Raw genomic sequence first — 20,077 nt, 5'->3', positions numbered from 1 at the left:
TGACCACCCTCCAAGTCAAAGTTTTCTTAGCATCCACCCATCACCCCCAAACCGACGGGGGCATTGAAAAAGTTATTGGCATCCTGCAACAATACCTTCATTGTTTCGTTTATGATAGACAAAATGATTGGGCAAAATATCTTCCCTTAGCTGAGTTCGTCTTTAATAACTCTGAACATACCTCCACGCATACCACACCATTCTGTGCCAATTACGGGTTCCGTTCCCAACTCTTTCCACTCAAGCCTTCCAATTCTCCAGTTCCACTTGCCGGCGACTTTCTTAATGAGTTATGTGCCATTCACCAACCTGTCCAACGTTCCTTGACTCAAGCCAAAGAAGACCACAAACGTTTCACAGACTGTTCCTGCAAAGACATTCCCCCATTGACCGTTGATGATCAAGTTTGGCTATCTACCAAATACCTTTCTTCTGAACATCACCGCAAGCTTGACCAACGTTTCATTGCCCCTTTTCCTGTTGAAAAAGTCATTAATCCAGTTACCTACCGTTTGACTTTTCCCACTTCTATGCGGGTGCATCCCGTTTTTCATTGCTCCCTATTGGTGCCTGTGTCACCTGACTCTCCACTTCGCCCACCAGTTCCAGCTCCTGCCGTTCCTCCTCCGCCACGTCCTGCGCCCAGACTTTGACTTTCACTGTGCCGCTTGGACATTACTGACATCCGACACTCTGGTTGGCTCGACGACCATTCCAGTATCTGGTGGAATGGTTGGGAGGCGGGCCTGATAACACTGGATGGATGCTAAAGACTTTGAAGCTCCTGAGTTACCTTTTGACTTTCATGTTCATTTTCCTGACAAACCTAACCCCATTTATCCCCTGGGGAAGGGGAGGGGCCATGAGGAGGGGCATGGTGTTGTGTGTATTCCCTTGCAGCATGAGGAGTTTGCAGATACGGAGGGTTACTGGGATTTAGAGATCATAAATCTCCCTGCTCTACTGACAGTTAGCAATGTTAGTGTAGACCACGGAGCTAATGACATAGACATGAGTTCAAGTGACTTAAATGGGGGAAACCACAGATGGAGGGACGCTCGTTTTCAAAGGTTGCAGAAACGCCGGGAAGAAAGAGGGTGGAGATATTAGAGAGTAATTAATTAATGAATTATGTCACATCCGGGTGTGAAACGGAAGAGACACTGAATTTGTTCAATCTTGCAAAAAAGAATGGCTGCATTCCGAACTTACTCCGAAGCGTACGCATGATGTGTGATTTATTATTTGTTTCTTTATAACTCCTGGCTAGCCCTAATTAGCCATAAATTTTAGAATGACTTGTGGAATGTCTTTCATGTTACTTCCAAGCTTATCTACTTAACTGCTGAGATAAAAATGATGAGGAAAGAAAACTGTGTGCAGTGTTGAAATGTAGAGGAGAAAATAAAGAGGATATGTTTTACATTGAGATGCATTGAGAATTCCTTTATTATACGAATTAGCCTGAAATTAGAACACTTAAGAACCTGATCACGGAACAAAGTAAGTTCTTAAGTAGAGGTAAGTAGTGGTACCACTGTACTGGTTGATATGTCACACAAGTAGCATTACCCATTACCAATCTTTCCAACTACATTTAGGCGCTGAATAATGAAATTAATATGCAACAAACTGTCATACATCAAACAAGCCAAGCTCTTAATTGCTGCATTGATGAGGACCATGGAAGAGGATCACAAGAAGAAGCAGAAGCTGAGAGGCTACTTCTTATTGCAAGTATGGTGCTTAACTTATCACTGGATTTGCAGAGAATAGTATTTAGGATGCTACATATCAGTGATGGTGAAATTTTTTTTGCTCGTGTACCAAAAGGAGGTGCATGTATGCATTAACGCCCATACACATATCCACACCCATGCCCTCCCGCGCATGTGCACAACCCTTGTGCTGCCTCCCACGCATATGCACAAGTACTAGCCTTGCACTGCCCTTTGAAAAATTGGAAATATTGAACACAGCCCATTTTTCTCTTGAAACTGTTCACCATCAAAATTATTTAAATGAAAATTTACATACCTTTAGTTTTGATCAGTTAAGGAATTTCTGTAAAATGGACATTTGATAAGTGGTTATTATTTAATGAAGATAATTTGTTATTTTTCAAGCTGAAAAAAGAGCAGCATTATTGGAAGAGTTAAACAAGCTTAAAAATAAAGGACATCAGAGTAAGAAGATGAAAGCTGATTCTACAATTTCTAGAGTTTCACCATCCAAAGGATCTGTCACTCTGTCAGAAATGCGACTACCTTTAAAACCAGATTTTATATGCAATATCCACAAAGCAGGTAACATTTTTGTATTTTTATGATAATTGTTATGGTATAGTAAGGTTTGGTACTATCGCTAAGCACTATGAGTCAGCTCATCTAAGACAGCAATTTGTAACAGTCTTTTAAAACAAAAGCAAATTAGAGAACCAGCTTTTGGCTGTGGCGAGGGGGGCGTTTGCCCAGGTTCGCCTGGTGCACCTATCTGGACCAGGAGTCCCTATCTGAACCAGGAGTCACTGCTCACAGTCACTCATGCCCTCATCACCTTAAGCACCACTGTAATGCTCTCTACATGGGGCTACCTTTGAAGAGTGTTCGGAAACTTCAGATCATGCAGAATGCAGCCGCGAGAGCAATCATGGGCTTCCCAAGCTATGCCCATGTAACACCAACACTCCGCAGTCTGCATTGGTTGCCGATCAGTTTCCGGTCACAATTCAAAGTGTTGGTTATGACTTATAAAGCCCTTCATGGCATCGGACCAGAATATCTCCGGGACCGCCTTCTGCCGCACGAATCCCAGCGACCGATTAGATCCCACAGAGTTGGCCTTCTCCGGGTCCCGTCGACGAACCAACTCCCTCCGGAGATCAGAACTGCCTCCACCCTCCTTGCCTTTCGCAAACTCCTAAAAATCCATCTCTGCCATCAGGCATGGGGAAATTGATTCCCCCAGGCCGTTTCATTTTATGTATGGTTTGTTTGGGATGCATGACTGTTTTTATAATGAGGGTTTTAAAGTGTCCTTTTTTAACTATTAGATTTGTACTATGTATTGTTGTTGTAAGCTGCTCCGAGTCTCCGGAGGGGCGGCATACAAATATTATTATTATTATTATTATTATTATTATTATTATTATTATTATTATTATATAATAATAAATTGGGAGTAATTTATTCTCTGGTTTTATATTCAGGCTAAGAAGAAACTTGTAAAATTTTCTGGCCTAGCTGTAGTGGTGGTGCTTCATTGGTTTAGGTTTAGGTTATCCCTTCTATAGGGATGAGGTAATGTAGTTGTTCTGAAATTACTTACTAGCAAGTAAGTGCCCAAAAGAGAATGGGACATTTTGAACAAAAAATAATTGATCACCTTCAAAAAGTTAAGTAAAATTATTATTGTTAAAATTGTTTTAAACTGAATGCAGTTTATCCCAAATCTGGAAAGGTTCTTGAGAAATGTTATGGTACACCATGTATTTCTCTATTATTTGTATTACTTATGTATGGGCCATCCATCCTATTTTCTCAGCAGTTTCCAATCCTTCTCCCACCTTTCCTTATTTATTACTAGAGATATCCCATCACAGCAAAACCACTAATCTGCCTATGCCTAGTTTTATCTTTTTTTTCTTTCCTCAGTTACTGCTTTCTCTATCACAAAAAATTAAAGTCCTGTCTGTGGCTTTTTCCTGATCTAATCTCTCTGTCTTATCATATGTGCACAAAGCAGCAGTGTTTTATTTCATATCCAGATCAGAAAACTCTGCTCTATATTCAAACCTCAACATTTAATTTGGGTAAATACTATACGCATGGAGGGGTACTTTCTCCTTTCTGCCACCTGTGCCTTCCCAGATCTCTGGAGATTCCTCCTCCCCCAGCACCACTTGGGAACAGAGGGCTCTTCTTCCCTCCCAGCACCATATGGAGATGGGGGGAGGGGCTTTTCCTCTATTCCAGCACTGTTTGGGGCTGGGAGGCTGTTTTCCCCTTCCCAGCAGTTTTGGGATATGAGGTAAAAAGGAGGGGGTTGTGCATGCATGTGCAGGGACAGGGTATGCGGAACAGGCATTGCATTATGGGTGTAAACATGCATTCATGTGCAACAGCATGCGTCTGCATTTTTTCGGCATCCGAGGGAAAAAAAGGTTAGCCATCACTAATATAGATTATTGTAAGGTAGGGTTAGGGAAGCATAGCAAGCCATTTAGCTGCTAGACCACTTGGCAGAATCTGGAAACTGACCATTTTCCAAACACCTGCATTAAATTCTGATTATTTGGAAAATAGTGGCCACTTCTGAGATTGTGTTATGAAGTAGTTTGCTAGGTTTTCTAAAATAGAGTTCTGTAGCAAGCACTATGGAATGCTTTGAGGTGGGTAAGGGAAGCATAGTACTATCCTAGAAGTGACCACCATTTTCTTAGTGACCATAATTCAATGTGGCTGTGTTAAAAATAATGCAGCTATGCACCCCAGCAACAAAGGAGACCATTTTGCTTCCCTAATGCAATCTGTGAAGCACTGAGGAAGGTGTTAAAGCTTTTCACAACATTGCATAGGCCATGTTAGGGAAGCAGAGTATGTTCTCTGTTGATGGAATGTGCAAATACCTGGAAGTGACCATGATTTCAGTACAGAAGAAAGAAAGAAAGTGGCCACACTGAAATAGCAGCCACTTCTGGGATTTTCAGGGAACTCTCCCTAATGTAAGGAACAGAGCTCTAGAGATGTTCAAATGGGAAATGCATAATACAGGTACTCCCTGACTTACAAACAGTTACATTTGAAGTTACAGCAGCATTTTAAAAAGTGACATGAGCATTTTTCACACAATCATTGCAGCACCCACATGGTCACATCATCAGAATTTAAATGCATGGAAAGTAACTCGTTTATGTTTGTTGCAGTGTCCCAGAGTCATGTAATCACCTTTTGTGACTTTCTGAAAAGCAAAATGTGGAAACCAGATTTACTTCACAACCTTGTTACTAGTTTAACAACTATAGTGATTCACTTAACAACTGTCTCACTTCAAATTTTGGGATCAATTGTAAATTGAGTACCTGTAGGTGTCAGGGAATGTGGGGACTTGGTGGAGGAGAAAAGTCCTGAAAAGTCCTAAGGGGAACTGATGATGGTGAAAAGGCCTGACAAGATCCAATGGGAACAAAGAAAAGCTAGCAGGGGGATTAAGAGAAAACCACACAAGGTGGAGATTCTGAGGGGCAGGAAATGGAGTACAGGGTATTTTAAATGTGATCAGATCTTGGGAAGCCTGGAGCTTGCCAATCTGGCCCTGTGGTAAGCCTCCCAGAGTCTCTTCCCTCACTCTGGAGGATCCCATGCTCTGCTTAATGACCCGCAGGAAGTGGGGATTGTGAAAAGAGGTGATCTTATCTAATGGCTATCACAACATGCAACCATAATGAGCAGGTTCTATTATGGCCATAAGTTGAGGACTACTTGTAGTGTTTTTCAACCTTGATAATTTTAGGTTGTGTGGATTTCAACTGCCAGAACTTCCTAGCCAGTATGCTAATATTGATGCTCCTTGGCCTCTTAGCGGTTTTCGATACCATTAACCTTGGTATCCTTCTGCAACGGTTGGAGGGCTACCCTTGAAAAGTGTTCGGAGACTAAAATTGGTTAAAAATGCAGCCATGCAAGCTGCTGTACAGCTTGGTACACTCATGTTACACCAACACTCCGCAAGCCACTTTGGCTCCCAATAGGTCTCCAGATACAATGCAAGGTGTTGGTTATCACCTTTAAAGCCCTACATGTTTTAGGACCAGATTATGTATGGGATTATAGATTATGGCCGCATTCTGTTATATACCTCCGCCATATACCTCCCAGTGGCTGGTTAGGGCCCACAGAATTGATCTTCTCAAGGTCCCTTTGGGCAAACAGTGTCGGCTGGCGGGACCACGTGGGTGAGTCTTCTCTGTGGCGGCTCTGGCTCTATGGAATAACTCCCCATGAGATCCGCATGATCCCCACCCTCCTGGCCTTCTAAAATGCAGTAAAAACATTGTTTTTCCAGCAGGCCTGGAGCTGGTGAATGCCTCTGTTTTGTCCCATTTGAATGGATGAATGTTTTAAATGAAGGGTTTTAAAATTGTTTTATTGCTTTTATATTGCTTTTAGCTGCCCAGAGTCTGTAAAGAGTTGGGCGGCATACAAATCTAAACAAATAAACAAATTTTAAAAATATTTGCAGTTTACTGTACTTATATTATTTCTGGAGTACATGTAAAGATCGACTTCCAGTTTTATTACTTAATTGGGTAAAATGGGGTATCTTCCTTGAAGAAAACAGCTATATAAGATGATATGCAAAACTTTATGTTTTTTATAATCTTGTTTAAATTACTTTTTGTTAATTTGTGTTTATTTTTACTTTTGTATTTGTGTATTGTTTTTATTTTGAGGTGTTTTGAGTGTTTCAAGTAGAAACATGGCATCTAAAACTAGTAAAATAAACTTCATTTATTACAGATACAGCAAATTACTACTATATAATCATGCTAAAATCAGGTGCAGAAAACATGGTTGCGACGCCTTTAGCAAGTACTTCTAATTCTCTGTATGGAGATGCTCTTTCTTTTCCAACAACATTTACATTGTAAGTATTATTTCAATATTTGTATTTATATCAGTAGTAGTAGGCTTCTTTGGAGACAAATATAATTAAATTAAAAGCAAAGTATCTTGTTACCATTTAAAATTATAACCTAAGAAGCATTTGGTATTATGTTTCTACTTTTTTTGAAGGCAGCATTTACAGAATCTATATATTCTCCATTGAGGAGTCACCAGTCAGGATGCGTTGTATTCGCTCATCAGAGACTTGGCTGAGTCAGATGTATATAAAAGTCTTGGGACCGCCCATAGGCCCCAGTTTTTCTGACTCGCTTCCACAGAGCTTGACATGGCAGCACAACCATTCCATCCTGACTTTTCTCTCTATTGAAAATTATTCTTCTAAGTTTTAGGTTAGTACAGTTTTAGTTGCTGGGTGCTTGAAAGTAGCAGTTCTTGGCACCGGACCACGCAGACATTTTGTCGACCTACGGCTTTTCGATTAACCTCTAGAAAAGCCAACTGGTCCCCTCAACTTCCATCTTGCATTAAGGGACCGTTATCGACTCCAAGGATGACTTAGTCAGTCTCTCTCCAGATCGGATCAGTAGCACTAGAGAATTGGCCTCTCAAATTTAGGATTATCCCTTTCCTCACTTTCTTCCTATTAGGGAAGATGGTATCTAGCTTCTTCATAGTCCCTTGGGTCAGACTCCATTCCCTGGACCTCCAGTGGTGCCTCCTTCCCATCCAAAAGTCGGGCCAGGCCCGACTTCCGGTCTGGACCGGAGCTGCGACGGGAGCTTCAGGACAGGGCTCTGTCCCTGGGGCTTCCTTTTTCCCCTCCAAGGGTCGCCCTTCACGATCAGATCGGACCTGGACGGTCCGGTCGAAGAACAGGGGGGCTCCACGGACCCCGAGGAGCCAACGCCGAAGCTCCGAAGGGGAGGGTTTGTCCCGCAGCCTTGGAACTGGAAAAACCGACTCTCTCCATGAGATCTCGGCCATTGCAGCTTCACCACACGGGCGGAAGAAACGATTAGAAAAAAAAGTCAAACTACTGCAGCAGAAGGAAAAGAATTGAAGAGTTAAGAAGAAAATTAAGGTACAAGCTTATTGTGGCAATTTAAAACGCTTAGAACTGTTAATATTCTAAAAAAAGAAGGCGAACTTGAAAAAGTAAAAAAAGGGAATATATCCTTGGGCAAGAGTCTGACCGGAACTTTTTTTTTCTTTGTGAAGTAACAAATAACATGGAAACTAACAAATATAATAAACTCAGCTAATAATTCGAAGCAGATTTAAATCCCTATCTCCGAAGAGCATTCTAGGAAATGAGAACCAAGTAAAACTAAATTTAAAATGAAAAAGCAAAGTTTAGATCCGGCAGCTATATTTGGGACTATTTTGTGAATACAGTGGTACCTCAAGATACAAACCTAATTGGTTCCAGGGGGAGGTTCGTAAGACGAAAGGTTTGTAAGACGAAATATTGTTTCCCATAGGAAACAATGTAAAGTCAATTAATCCGTGCAACAACAAAACCCCCCCCGCAAAAAAACGCTGCCGCCCGGCTGTCACCTTTTAAAACAGCCGGGGGGGCTTCCCAGCAGCCTCTCGAACCCGGAAGTTTGGCAAAATTTCGGGGTTCGGGAGGCTGCTGGGAAGCCCTGCAGCCTGGCTGTCACCTTTTAAAACAGCCGGGAGGCTTCCCAGCAGCCTCCTGAACCCGAACGCCAAACCCCAATGCCAAACCCTCCACGCACTTCGCCCTGAACGCCTCCTGGCTCAAGCCGGTGGCGGCAGACCACCTTTGGGTTTTCGGCTCGGGGGGGAGCAGGAGGACCTTCCTAACTCCCTTCTCCCTGAGCCGAACACCCAAAGGCGATCTGCTGCCGCCCGCTTGAGCCAGGAGGCATTCAGGGCATTCAGGGCATGGAGGAATGGGAAGCTCAAACGCCGGTGGCTTCAGCTTCCCATTCCTCCATGCACTTCGCCCTAGCAGCACGTGCAAGAGGCTTCCCCGCCCTTCGCCCATGGCCGGCAGAAGATCGCTCTTGCCCGGCTCCCCGCCCCTCTTCTGCTGGCCACGGGTGAAGGACGGGGAAGCCGGGCAAGAGCGATCTTCTGCCGGCCATGGGTGAAGGGCGGGGAAGCCTCTTGCACCAGCTGCTACAGCCGCCGGCTTCCCCGCCCTTCGCCCATGGCCGGCAGAAGATTGCTCCGCTCGGTCGGCGGCTCCGGAGAGGCATGAGCCGGGCGCTGGCCTGCCTTTTGTCCCCTCCCCACCGCCGCCGCCCGCTGGCTGCGAGCGCTCTGCCAAGCGGCCAGGAGGCATTCAGGGCGTGGAGGAATGGGAAGCTCAAACGCCAGTGGCTTCAGATTCCCATTCCTCCATGCACTTCGCCCTAAATGCCTCCTGGCCGCTTGGCAGAGCGCTCGCAGCCAGTGGGTGGCGGCGGCGGCGGGGGACAAAAGGCAGGCCAGCGCCCGGCTCCTGCCTCTCCGGAGCCGCCGACCGAGCGGAGTGATCTTCTGCCGGCCATGGGTGAAGGGCGGGGAAGCCTCTTGCACCAGCTGCGGCTTTATATGGCAAGGTAAGGAAGCAAGAATAAAATTAAGTGCCCTAGAACAGTGTTTCCCAACCTTGGCAACTTGAAGATATCTGAACTTCAAGTCCCAGAATTCCCCAGCCAGCATTTGCTGGCTGGGGAATTCTGGGAGTTGAAGTCCAGATATCTTCAAGTTGCCAAGTTGGGAAACACTGGCCTAGAAGATATAAAAGAAAGAGGAGGATTTGTTAATAACAAATCAGAATAAATTAATAGGGAAGGCATATAAATATTTGATAGGATATAAAAATATAGACCAGACGTTAAAAGATAATATGATAAATTGGCGTAAAAATTTAGGAAGAGAGATCGATCTACAAACATGGGAGAAAGTCTGGACATTTAATTGGAAAATGACAAAATCAACTTCATTAAAAGAAAACCAAATTAAGATGTTCTATAGATGGCATTTGCCATCAAATAGAATAGCAAAAATGTTTCCTAATATGTCCCCTAATTGTTGGAAATGTAAGCGAGAAATAGGCTCCTTTTTTCATCAGTGGTGGACTTGCCAAAAAACTAAGTCATATTGGAATACAATAGAAAAGTGGATAAAAGAAATTACTGTACAAGATATTAAGAAAACACCAGAATTTTTTTAATTGGGCATAACGAATCAAAAATTTAAAAAGGATATATTTTTTAAAATCATTCATATTTTAACAGCAGCTAGAATAGTATTTGCACAGAACTGGAAGGGAGGAGATATTCCTGAGGAAGACGATGTAATAAAAAAAATTATAGAGTGTGCCGAAATGGACATGATGACAAGGCTGTAAAATAACCAGGACGAATCAGAATTTTATGAGATCTGGAATAAAGTGTATATATGGTTAAGTAAAAGAGAAAAAACAAAATTTAGATGATTTGAAAGCATGTATGGATATTAAAAATAGTTTTATCTTGTTAATTTTTCACAAAATAAGGGTATAATAACAAATTTGTTTTATACATTTGATTTATTATATTAATATTATAAACTAAGAGTGAATTTTTTATTTCTGTATTAGTGTGACTTCAAATTAAGTGGGGTAATTGCAACCCCAAATAACTGTTTTATGTTTGTATGTTATGTTTGTCTTTTTATGAAAATTTAATAAAGTTTATAATAAAATAAAATAAAATAAAAACAAAATTCGGGCCAGGCCCACCTGGCAAGACGGATCCATCTTCCTCCACAGGTCCGTCAATCTCTAACGTGGTGGAAATCCAATGCCATCGAGCAGGGAATGCACTACCAAACCTCCCCAACTATAACGATCACCACCGACGCCAGTCTGTTGGGCTGTGGGGCCCACTGCAATGACCAGCAGACACAAGGCCTCTGGAATTCGAGCCAGGCTCCTTGTTCTATCAACTGGCTAGAATTGCACACAGTGTTTTTAGCCCTCAAGAGTTTCAGCAACCTCATAGAGAGCCAGGATGTCTTCATCAGGACCGACAATATGGCCACAAAGGCCCACATCAATCGCCAAGGGGGCACCCGGTCTAAAACTCTCATGGCAGAAGCCAACTGTGAACCAAGCACAGTGGAAGCTGGACCCGGCCACCTTCAGGCAGATTTCCAACAGGTTTGGCAGACCACAAGTAGACCTATTTGCCTCCTCACAACAATCAACTACCACGCTTTTTCTTCCGCTTCCCCTCAAGGGGGGCGGAGAACTACAATGCCCCTGGATGAGAGGTCTACTTTATGCCTTCCCCCCACTACCAATTCTATCCCAGGATTCTGGAGGAGCAAGCGGAGGTCATCCTGGCCCTTCTGGCCCAGGCAACCCTGGTTTGCAGACTTAAAAATCTTGTTGGCAGCAGAACCCTGGCAGTTACCAGTGTCGCCACATTTGCTATCCCAGGGACCCCTACTCCATCTGGAGCCGGGCTGGTGCCACTTGTCCGCCTGGCTTTTGAATGGGGCGTCCTGAGGAGCCAAGCCAAGACGTAATAGACTATAGTCACAAAGCACAAAGGGCTTCCCCTGAATGTATCTACTCTTCAACCTGGCGGACCTTCTGTACCTGGTGCAACTCACAAGGCCTCTCCCCAATCCATATTCCTCTTTCCAAGGTCCTCAGATTTTTGAAATAGGGCCTAGATAGGGTTTTTTCCCTGAATACTATTCGGCATCAAACTGCGGTACTGTCCTCTATCATCGCCTGTGACTACTGGATATATCTAGCCCATATCTCCTTGATGTCCAGATTCCTCAGGGGCATCACTAACGCCCACCCTCCCACCATCCACCGCTTTCCTACATGGGACCTACCCAAGGTACTTCATTCCTTGACAGAACCCCCCTATGAGCCCTTGCGAGAATCCTCTCTTCGATACTTATCCCTGAAAGTAACCTTCCTAATTGCTATTACCACTGCCAAACAAATCTCCAAATTGGCAGCCCTATCTGTAAGGGAGGACCTGTGCTGCTTCCATCAGGACAAAGTAGTCCTTCGCCTCGACCCAATCTTCATTCCTAAGGTCAACTCGACATTTCACAGGTGTCAGGACATTATCTTATCAACCTTCTGCTCCTGACTATCCCATCCTTCGGAGCATAGGTGGCACACACTTGACATGAAGAGAGCCCTCCGAATCTACCTGAGATGAACCCAGGCATTTAGACGAACTGAGGCTCTCTTTGTCAGCTTCTCTCCGCACAACCTAGGCCTCAAGGTCAGCCCGACCTCCATCGGACGATGGATTCACGAGGCTATTGCCAAGGTTTAGGGCACTGAGGTCATCCAGCGGTCCCATCCTGACTAGTGACTCCTCCTCTCCATGGAGAATAAGTGTTGAAATTTAAAAAAAATTAAAAAAGAAAAGAAAAATCTCATTTTTAAAAAAGGAAGTCTTATTCATGGTTGTTCAAATAATACAGCAGAAAAAGAGAAAGGGCAATCTGAAGGGAATCTTCAGTAGATATAAAAATATCAAAAAGGGTTATACCACTCCAAGAGAGAGCAAAGGTGATTAAAAAGTCAATCAATGATGGAACTTCAAAAAGGTTAAGAGACATGGATAATTATAAAATATATTAATAAAAAGAAAAAGTAGAAAATACAAATAGGGAAAATAGTAACATACATATTAACAGATAATAGAATCTATTATAATTAAAAATAAACTTAGTAGATGGAAGTTTAGGATTAGGTAATCTAATTGTATTATTAATAGTGTGTTAAATTATATTATGAATTTAAATTTTTAAGGACTAGAAATTGTGGGGTTTTGAGATATATTCCCAGGATTGATTTTGTTAATGTTTAGCTTTATTAGCAATTACCTCTGGACAGTTCAGGGAAGCTTCCCTGAAGCCCCAGAGGCAAAATATTGCCCAACAGGTGGCAGGAGCTACAGTGATCCCTCGAGTATCGCGAGGGTTACGTTCCAAGACCCCTCGCGATACTCGATTTTTCGCGATATAGTGGTGCGGAAGTAAAAACACCATCTGCGCATGCGCGCCCTCGCGCATGTGCAGATGGTGTTTTTTACTTCCGCACTTGGGAAGACCCCCGCCCAACAGCTGAGGACCCGCCTGCCCGCCGCCGCACCGCTCGTGCCGCCGCTGCTGGCGCGAGCAACGCCGCTTCCCAGCTGAGTGGCGCGAGCAACGGCGTGGGTGGGCGAAGGGCGGGCGCGCGGACAAGGGGCGCACGAGCGGCGTGGCGGCCGAACAAACGGCGGCCGCACGAGCAACGCAAGCGGCGTGGCGGCCGGACAAATGGCGGCCGCGCCTGGCGGCAGCACGAGCAACACGAACGGCGTGGCGGCCGAACAAACGGCGGCCGCACGAGCAACGCAAGCGGCGTGGCGGCCGGACTAATGGCGGCCGCGCCTGGCGGCAGCACGACACACAAACAGCGTGGCGGCCGAACAAACGGCGGCCGCACGAGCAACGCAAGCGGCGTGGCGGCCGGACAAATGGCGGCCGCGCCTGGCGGCAGCACGAGCAACACGAACGGCGTGGCGGCCGAACAAACGGCGGCCGCACGAGCAACGCAAGCGGCGTGGCGGCCGGACTAATGGCGGCCGCGCCTGGCGGCAGCACGACACACAAACAGCGTGGCGGCCGAACAAACGGCGGCCGCACGAGCAACGCAAGCGGCGTGGCGGCCGGACAAATGGTGGCCGCGCCTGGCGGCAGCACGAGCAACACGAACGGCGTGGCGGCCAAACAAACGGCGGCCGCACGAGCAACGCAAGCAGCGTGGCGGCCGGACAAACGGATTCTCCTCCGACCTGCCCTCACCTTAGCTTCCAGCTGATGCTTCGATCCTTGGAAGAGGCCAGAGCGCCTTTCTGCACCACACTCTGCGCTCGGGTTCCTTTCCGGAAGATGGAAGTTTCTCTCCTTCCATCCTTTCTAGCAATACAATACTCGATGGTTAAAACCATTTTAACCATCGAGTATTGTATTGCTAGAAAGGATGGAAAGAGAGAAACTTCCATCTTCCGGAAAGGAACCCGAGCGCAGAGTGTGGTGCAGAAAGGCGCTCTGGCCTCTTCCAAGGATCGAAGCATCAGCTGGAAGCTAAGGTGAGGGCAGGTCGGAGGAGAATCCGTTTGTCCGGCCGCCACGCCGCTTGCGTTGCTCGTGCGGCTGCCGTTTGTTCGGCCGCCACGCCGTTCGTGTTGCTCGTGCTGCCGCCAGGCGCGGCCGCCATTTGTCCGGCCGCCACGCCGCTTGCGTTGCTCGTGCGGCCGCCGTTTGTTCGGCCGCCACGCTGTTTGTGTTGCTCGTGCTGCCGCCAGGCGCGGCCGCCATTTGTCCGGCCGCCACGCCGCTTGCGTTGCTCGTGCGGCCGCCGTTTGTTCGGCCGCCACGCTGTTTGTGTTGCTCGTGCTGCCGCCAGGCGCGGCCGCCATTTGTCCGGCCGCCACGCCGCTTGCGTTGCTCGTGCGGCCGCCGTTTGTTCGGCCGCCACGCCGTTTGTGTTGCTCGTGCTGCCGCCAGGCGCGGCCGCCATTTGTCCGGCCGCCACGCCGCTTGCGTTGCTCGTGCGGCCGCCGTTTGTTCGGCCGCCATGCCGTTTGTGGTGCTCGTGCTGCCGCCAGGCGCGACCGCCATTTGTCCGGCCGCCACGCCGCTTGCGTTGCTCGTGCGGCCGCCGTTTGTTCGGCCGCCACGCCGCTCGTGCGCCCCTTGTCCGTGCGCCCGCCCTTCGCCCACCCACGCCGTTGCTCGCGCCACTCAGCTGGGAAGCGGCGTTGCTCGCGCCAGCAGCGGCGGCACGAGCGGCGCGGCGGCCGGACAAGCGGCGGGCAGGCGGGTCCTCAGCTGCTGGGCGGGGGTCTTCCCAAGTGTCCGGCCGCCATGCTGTTCGTGTTGCTCGTGCTGCCGCCAGGAGCGGCCGCCGTTTGTCCGGCCGCCACGCCGCTCGTGCGCCCCTTGTCCGTGCGCCCGCCCTTCGCCCACCCACGCCGTTGCTCGCGCCACTCAGCTGGGAAGCGGCGTTGCTCGCGCCAGCAGCGGCGGCACGAGCGGCGCGGCGGCCGGACAAGCGGCGGGCAGGCGGGTCCTCAGCTGCTGGGCGGGGGTCTTCCCAAGTGTCCGGCCGCCATGCTGTTCGTGTTGCTCGTGCTGCCGCCAGGAGCGGCCGCCGTTTGTCCGGCCGCCACGCCGCTCGTGTGCCCAATGTCCGCGCGCCCGCCTTTCGCCCGCCCACGCCGTTGCTCGCGCCACTCAGCTGGGAAGCAACGCTGGGGTTTCCCCGCCGCCCACGCAAAGGGGAAACCCCGGCAAGAGGGGGAAGACCCAGGGAAGCCGCCCAGCAGCTGATCTGGCCAGGGGGAAGCAAACTCCACCATCTACGCATGCGTGGCCATAGGAAAAAAAAAATGGCGCACATGCGCAGATGGTGTTGTTTACTTCCGGGTTGAAAAATCGCGATATAGCGTTTCGCGAAGATCGAGATCGCGAAACTCGAGGGATCACTGTATATCTATTCCCCCCCCACACACACACACACCTCAGCAGCCCAACAGGAGCTATCTCTGTCTCCCCCCCCTCCCCCACACACAAACACCTCAGCAGCCCAAGAAGCCATGAACACGTAGCAAGGATCCTAGGCATACTCACACATTAGAGGCTTTTCGGGCTGCTGAGCTGGGTGGGGGTGGGGGGGAGAAGCAGGAGCTATTTCCATTCCCCACCCTCTTCGCTGCCTGAGAAGCCTGAATGTGAAAGCCTAGTGCTCACTGTTTTCCCCGCCATTCTTTTCCCATCACTCTTTTCCTGACGGGGGGCATTAAATCAGGGGTCTCCAACCTTAGCAACTTTAAGCCTGGAGGACTTCAACTCCCAGAATTCCCTAGCCAAAGACAGCAAAGCTGGCTAGGGAATTCTGGGAGTTGAAGTCCTCCAGGCTTAAAGTTGCCAAGGTTGGAGACCCGTGCATTAAATTATCTTTCTCCTATATCTTATCTATTAATTGTAATAAAGCTTTGTTATGATCAGCAGATGTCCATTAAGAGTTACCAGGGATTATTTTTGAGAAGGAAATTAACTGCAGTTAATTTGAATTTTAGACTTGCAACTTTGTGTGTGTCTTCCTACTCTTCTCAAATTGTTTGATTGAGTTGCTTACATTATAAAATATTCTTGCCCCCTCCTTTTTTGACTGATAACAGCTTCTGTTCATTCCAGTAAATAGTAAATTGTAACATGGCTCAATTTCTTATTTTTATCAAAGCATAGCTTTAATGGCTATCCTTATTAATTTTGACTCCTATTTTTAAAGGCAAAATGTTTCCAGTGACTTTGAGATAAACATTGAAGTGTATAACTTGGTATGTATCATCAATTTTCAATATGCTTTTTTTGAAAGAATATTTAGCTAATTGTTGGACTCTAATATATATATATATATATTTTGTTAGGTACAGAAAAAAGAGTTCATTGGTGTCGATAAGAAGAAAAAATCAACTAAATCAAAGGTAAAGACTATAGTTCCAATTCCTCAATTTTTTACAACTGTCGTGGGCTACTTGTAAAAGTGGGGGTGGGGGGGAAAAGAAAAATAGCTTTTTCAGGCTGGTAAACTTCATAGTTTTTACTAAAATGTTCTTTCCTAATTTTCTTAACACTAAGTTCTATTTTATCATTCAGTAGATGTTAGGTTGATAAAATAAAACGGTGCAGCTGCATTACTGCAATTCTAGTTAAAAAGTGTATTAGGAATGTATGTTGGCATACAACATAACATATACAGAGATCACCAAATGGATGTTTATTCCAGAATATTTGACTAACAAAAAATAAATTTGCAATTCAAATTTCTATAATCTTAAATAGATTCAATAATCAGAAAATTTATTTAAAGTAGCCTTTTAGTCCAAAGGAAAAGAACTTAATCTAGCTATAAGAAAGTAAAATTCAAATGAGAATAATCCAAATAAACTAAATAATAGCATATTCTAACTTCTCAATGAATGATAGTCCCAGCAAAAGGAAAGTGCATGTTGTACTTGCTAAAGACATTCAGTATCTATATCCTCAATATGAAGATCCATAATCATATATTAATCCACTTTACTGTATTGTTAACAAGATAAAAGGCTTAGGGAAAGACCTATGATTAACAATTTTTCTCTAAAAACACATTGCCAAAAATTATTAAAGCTTAACTTCTAAGGATAATGTATATGATAGTTAAAGGATCATAGATTTAGTAGGACCCATTGAATCCAATCCTTTGATCAATCTAAATTATAGCATCTAAAACAAGTGGTTTCATAGCTTTCATTTAAACACATCCAATTTAGAAAATTAAACTTCCTCTCTGAATCAAACTGAGTAATTCTACTGCCAAATTACTCTCACTGTATTTTTGAAAACTTTTTTCATGATACTAATTAAGAATCTATCTTACATCTTAAATCTATTATTCTAGTCCCTGTGTTATTCAAATAGTGTGTGGGAATACAGAAACTAAATTTGACTTAGATTTAAAAGAAAAAAGTATTTGAAGAATTACTGAGGTTGCCAATACACATAATTAAATTAAATTACATCACGTACTTTACCTAAATATACCATAATTTTTAGTTTTAGATAATTTCTTTATTTTTGTAACTTCTTATATGTTTCCAAACCATAACTAACAATGACCTGATTTGGACAACAATCCTATTTTCAGTCCAAACTTCCTAAAATAAAAATTTACCTCCCATTTTAAAATAAATTAAATACTTATGAGAATAAAATTATAATGTATTTGTCAGTAATATCCAAATCAGTCTGCTGTCTCAGTATTGGAAGTACAATTGAACTTGGAACTTGAACATGGAATTATATACTTGTCAAGATTTCAAAAATGCTAAATAATACTAAAATTATGCTGATCAATGGTGTCCAGCAAACCTAGAAAACAGGGAAATCAAGGAATTTATCAGTGAAATTGGCAGTGGGAAATATCAGGGAATTTGTGAAAAAAACCGGAATAAATCAGGGGGGAAAAACCTGTATTAAAATGTTTAAAAGTCAGGGGAAAATCATGTAAAAAATGGCTCATGCTGCTTGGCAAGTCAAGCAAAAATGAGCATAACTGTGGCAACAACTTTCTTCCTTGGCTACTGATATTTCTCCACGGCTTTGCTGTTTGGTATGGTGTCATCTACGACCACGCCTTAACTAGATTGCAAGTTACAGGGAAATATCAGGGAATTTCAAAATGCTTTTCCCCTGGATACCCTGTACGTACCAAATATTGTTCATTCCATACATTTCATATGTACAGTGCTACATTTGGAAATCAGGAGAGTTTAAATTCAAGTGGCCTCAAGCACCGACCTTTATTTGCATTACAAGTAGTCCTCAACTTACAATCATAACTGAGCCCAAATTTTATGTTAACAGTTGTTAAGTATGTTTTGTCCCATTTTACAATTTTTCTTGTCACATTTGTTAAATGGATCACTGCAGCTATTAATTTAGTAACACAATGGTTAGGTAAATCTGGCTTGCCCATTGTCTGTCAGATAGTCATAAAAGTGATGACATGACCGTGGGACATTGCTACCATTATAAATCTGAGCCATTTGCCAAGGCTCTGAATTTTGATAATGTGACCATGGGATGCTTCAATAGTTGTATGAAAAATATCATAAATCACTTTTTTCAGTGCTATTGTAACTTTAAATAATCACTAAACAAATGGTTGTAAGTTGAGGATTACCCAGTAGTAACAAATGGTGCCGGTTCGCAGAACTGGTAGTAAAAAGTGCTTTTAAAAAGTAAAAAAAAAAGTTTCCAACCATCACAGCTGATGAATCTTTAAAAAAAACCTTTTTAAAGCATTTTTTATTATCTATGCACCCAGAACTATGAGACCGAGGTTCCTGCTTGTTGCAGGGCCTGGCTGGCTGGCTGGCTTATATGCTGCCCTTCTCTAAGGACTCAGGGCAGCTTACAACATATATATATTAAAAAAATCAGTCCAAAAGTCCAATGGTTAAAACTTTTTAAAAACATACAACCCTACTCACTCACATCACAGTCATACTAAGGGTCAGGGCCAGATGTTAAAGTTCAGTGGCCCCAGGCTTGCTGCCACAGATAAGTTTTTAAAGCCTTCCGGAAGGCCAGGACAGTGGAGGTGGTATAAATAATGGAGGGAGTTGGTTCCAAAGGACCAGAGGGGGCAAAAGTCCCCCCCCAAGTAATGGAAAGACAGGTAGGATTGTCCTTGGGAGGGAAAACCCAGAGCCATTCCGTCTTGTCGGGGTTGAGCCTGAGTCTATTAATGGCCATCCAAACCCTCACAGCCTCCAGACATTGGCACATTATTTCCACTGCTTCACTGAGTTGACATGGGGTGATGTAAAGCTGAATATCATGGACTTCCGGTCTGGATAGAGACCGCAGCGGAGCCTCCTTGGCAGAGCTCTGCCTTGAGGCTCCTTCAACCTCTCCGAAGGTCGCGGTTTGCGATCGGATCGGGTCCGGATGGCCCGATCCTAGAACAGGGGGCTCCCCCCTGTCCGAGGAGCCATCGCCGAAGCTCCAGAGACAGCGGTTTGCCCCGCAGCTTCGGAAAAGGGAGAACCGTTCCTCCCCCAAGAGGATCGGCCAGTGCGATCTCTCCAAACCCAGCGGGAAGCAAGGAAAAGACAAAAGAAAGTGAGGACAATTTGCAGCATACTTTAACCGAAAGGGAATACAGCGAACAAGAAAACCCAAGGTAAAAACCTTTTGTTTCATGCCTAAAAACAGAAGATTCGATCATTGTAAAAGTTACAAGTGAAAGGTTTTTTTTTTCAACAAGGCGAAAGGGAAAGTTTTTGAGAATTTGTATCCAACCGCAAGTAATAGCTGGATCTAATTTTTTCCACTTTCGTTTATAACTTTGAACTTGAACTTTAAATTTTTAAATTTTTGAACTACTAAAAATATTGAAGAATTAATAAAACAATTCTAATTTGACATGACTTTAAAAAAGATTTAATATCAAAAGATGAATAGAATTTGGGATTTCTAAACCACCAGTAAACATTGTATCCCGGGCTCTAACTTCAACAGCGGAGGGATAAAGAACACTTTTCTGCTTTCTCTTACAATGACAAAATGAAATAAATTACCAATTCGAAGACAAATGGAAAATAAAATTAATTGATTTATTAAAGTTACAAGAACATATTTAGCTTTGTTTGGTTTGCCTGTTTTTTGGATTACTACTACTTTTGGATTACTTGCTGATTGCCTGTGGATTATTTGCGAAGACTCTCTTTCTACCTGCCTGGCATTGAAAAGCATAAACTGACTCCATTTTAAGCCTTAAACAATGGAGACATTGCCTGCATTTGTTCTTTGACTGTGAAATACCATCTGACTCCATTTTAACATAAAAGAAAATCATATATTTGACTTGT

General features: G+C 44.6%; 1 protein-coding gene across 2 annotated transcripts in view; it reads left to right on the top strand.

The window, feature by feature from the left end:
- Window positions 1-20,077, top strand: part of ANLN (anillin, actin binding protein) — a 215,497-nt gene that overhangs the window by 118,615 nt on the left and 76,805 nt on the right. For both annotated transcript variants that reach the window (XM_070726292.1, XM_070726293.1), the window contains exons 13-17: window positions 1,602-1,737; window positions 2,127-2,306; window positions 6,519-6,645; window positions 15,949-15,997; window positions 16,088-16,144. In XM_070726292.1, the coding sequence (XP_070582393.1) occupies window positions 1,602-1,737; window positions 2,127-2,306; window positions 6,519-6,645; window positions 15,949-15,997; window positions 16,088-16,144 (549 nt within the window). The remainder of the gene's footprint in view (window positions 1-1,601; window positions 1,738-2,126; window positions 2,307-6,518; window positions 6,646-15,948; window positions 15,998-16,087; window positions 16,145-20,077) is intronic.

The sequence above is a fragment of the Erythrolamprus reginae genome, chromosome Z, assembly GCF_031021105.1.
Source record: "Erythrolamprus reginae isolate rEryReg1 chromosome Z, rEryReg1.hap1, whole genome shotgun sequence".
Lineage (NCBI taxonomy): Eukaryota > Metazoa > Chordata > Lepidosauria > Squamata > Dipsadidae > Erythrolamprus > Erythrolamprus reginae.
Note: the sequence above shows the minus strand (reverse complement) of the source record. Positions and strands in the feature narration are given on the sequence as shown.